The sequence below is a fragment of the Mandrillus leucophaeus genome, unplaced genomic scaffold (assembly GCF_000951045.1).
Source record: "Mandrillus leucophaeus isolate KB7577 unplaced genomic scaffold, Mleu.le_1.0 Scaffold1583, whole genome shotgun sequence".
Classification (NCBI taxonomy): Eukaryota; Metazoa; Chordata; class Mammalia; order Primates; family Cercopithecidae; genus Mandrillus; species Mandrillus leucophaeus.
The window spans coordinates 136,869-138,730 of record NW_012101569.1 but is presented as its reverse complement, the minus strand read 5'-3'; the positions used below and the strand labels follow the sequence as shown (position 1 = coordinate 138,730).

At 37.7% G+C, this 1,862-nt stretch overlaps 1 protein-coding gene across 2 annotated transcripts in view; it reads left to right on the top strand.

Annotated features, from left to right (window-relative positions):
* Window positions 1-1,862, top strand: part of VPS13C (vacuolar protein sorting 13 homolog C (S. cerevisiae)) — a 189,868-nt gene that overhangs the window by 129,901 nt on the left and 58,105 nt on the right. For both annotated transcript variants that reach the window (XM_011975761.1, XM_011975760.1), the window contains one exon: window positions 894-1,283. In XM_011975761.1, the coding sequence (XP_011831151.1) occupies window positions 894-1,283 (390 nt within the window). The remainder of the gene's footprint in view (window positions 1-893; window positions 1,284-1,862) is intronic.

Below are 1,862 nucleotides of genomic sequence, written 5' to 3'. Positions count from 1 at the left end.
TTTTTTGTATTTTTAGTAGAGACGGGGTTTCACCGTGTTAGCCCGGATGGTCTGGATCTCCTGACCTCGTGATCCGCCCGTCTCGGCCTCCCAAAGTGCTGGGATTACAGGCTTGAGCCACCGCGCCCGGCCTACTGTCTGTCTTAAGAAGTAATAAAGATTTTCTAGTAATGTTGTATAATAAATATTTTAAAATTTCCATATGGCGGTATATTTTAAAATACTAAAATCTGGAAGGTGTTTGGAACCTACATGTTTTTTAATCCGACAATGAGCCATTCGTGAGTTGTGGAGACAAAATTAATAAAACGAATTAAATAGTATTTATATAAGAGTATTTTGTAAGAATTAAATAGTGTTTATATAAGAGGGGTTTTTAGTAAGGAAACCTGGTTTATATGTTATTACTCATTTTTCAAGTAATTCCACCTTACTTAGATAACTTGTCAGAGTAATTTTTTACCTGGCAAGTGAATAAGAGTAGTTTTCTTATTCCATTCATATGGGAACCATTAGGCATGGTCTATAATTAGAGGATAAAACTGAAGGCCAGGCAGTTCAGTGGCTCATTTAATGACATAGCTCTCATGGACAACAGCCAGGCTTCCTGAATTTAGTCTTTGACTCTTGATACAGACCTGATTTTTTCACAAAAAATTTAGGCTGTTAGTCTCCTAATGGCCAAAATCAGTTTCTGCCTTTGGCTATGGTGTAGTATTTTCTTTTTAGTCCTTAGTGAGTACTGGACATTTGTAAAATGTAACCTTGGTACTTCACAGAAGACTTAGCAGTTTACCTGCATCTGGTAGATTATTTAGCATTTGTGAAAAATATGAATTTTGTTATTTCAGAGGTTTTAAAAAGTTACTAAGCAAATTTTTGTTTGTTTTTAGGGAACAGCAGAAACTCATGAGCTGGCAGAAGGCAGTACTGCTGATGTTCTGCATTCAAGAATCAGTGGTGAAATAATGGAATTAGTCCTGATGAAATACCAGGGCAAAAACTGGAATGGACATTTCCGCATACGTGATACACTTCCAGAATTCTTTCCTGTGTGTTTTTCTTCTGATTCCACAGAAGTGACGACAGTTGACCTGTCAGTCCATGTCAGGCGAATTGGCAGCCGGATGGTGCTGTCTGTCTTTAGTCCCTATTGGCTAATCAACAAGACTTCCCGGGTTCTTCAGTATCGTTCAGAAGATACTCATGTGAAACATCCAGCTGATTTCAGGGATATTATTTTATTCTCTTTTAAGAAGAAGAACATTTTTACTAAAAATAAGGTGTGGTTTTGTTCACATAATAAGTTAAAACAGATAAATTCCTAATCTAGAAACTTGGGAGTCATTTGCCTTCCCTAAAACCATGCTAACCTATTTGCTAAATGCCATTGGTATGAATTAGGTTCAAGGAGACTTAAGAAAAGCATAATCAAGTGGGATGTTAGGAACCAATAGGTTTCCTGAGACTGAGTTGCCTTTTTCTCCAATGCCTATAGAGTTACCTCTGTTCTTGAAGAAGTAGTAGTAGTGGTAGTAGTAGTAGTAGTAATATAGTATATAGAATAGCTTGAATTTATTTACTTTACCGGTGATGAAATGGCATTTTTAAAGAAGTTACCATTGAATTTGGCGTATATTAGATGAGTCTTCCTATGTGTGAAGGACTCAGCCAGGCCTTTGGGAGAGAAACCTAATGCCTAAGCCTCGTCCTTTATGCTGTGGTCCCTTCTTTCCTCTTCAGGCTCATGTTTTGGTATCCCTCACCACACACTTTCTCAAGGACTCACCTCTAGGCTTTTGTATATGCTGCACCCTTTGCCTACAGTGCCTCTTTCCCTGTTTTTTTTTTCTGTCTTCCTC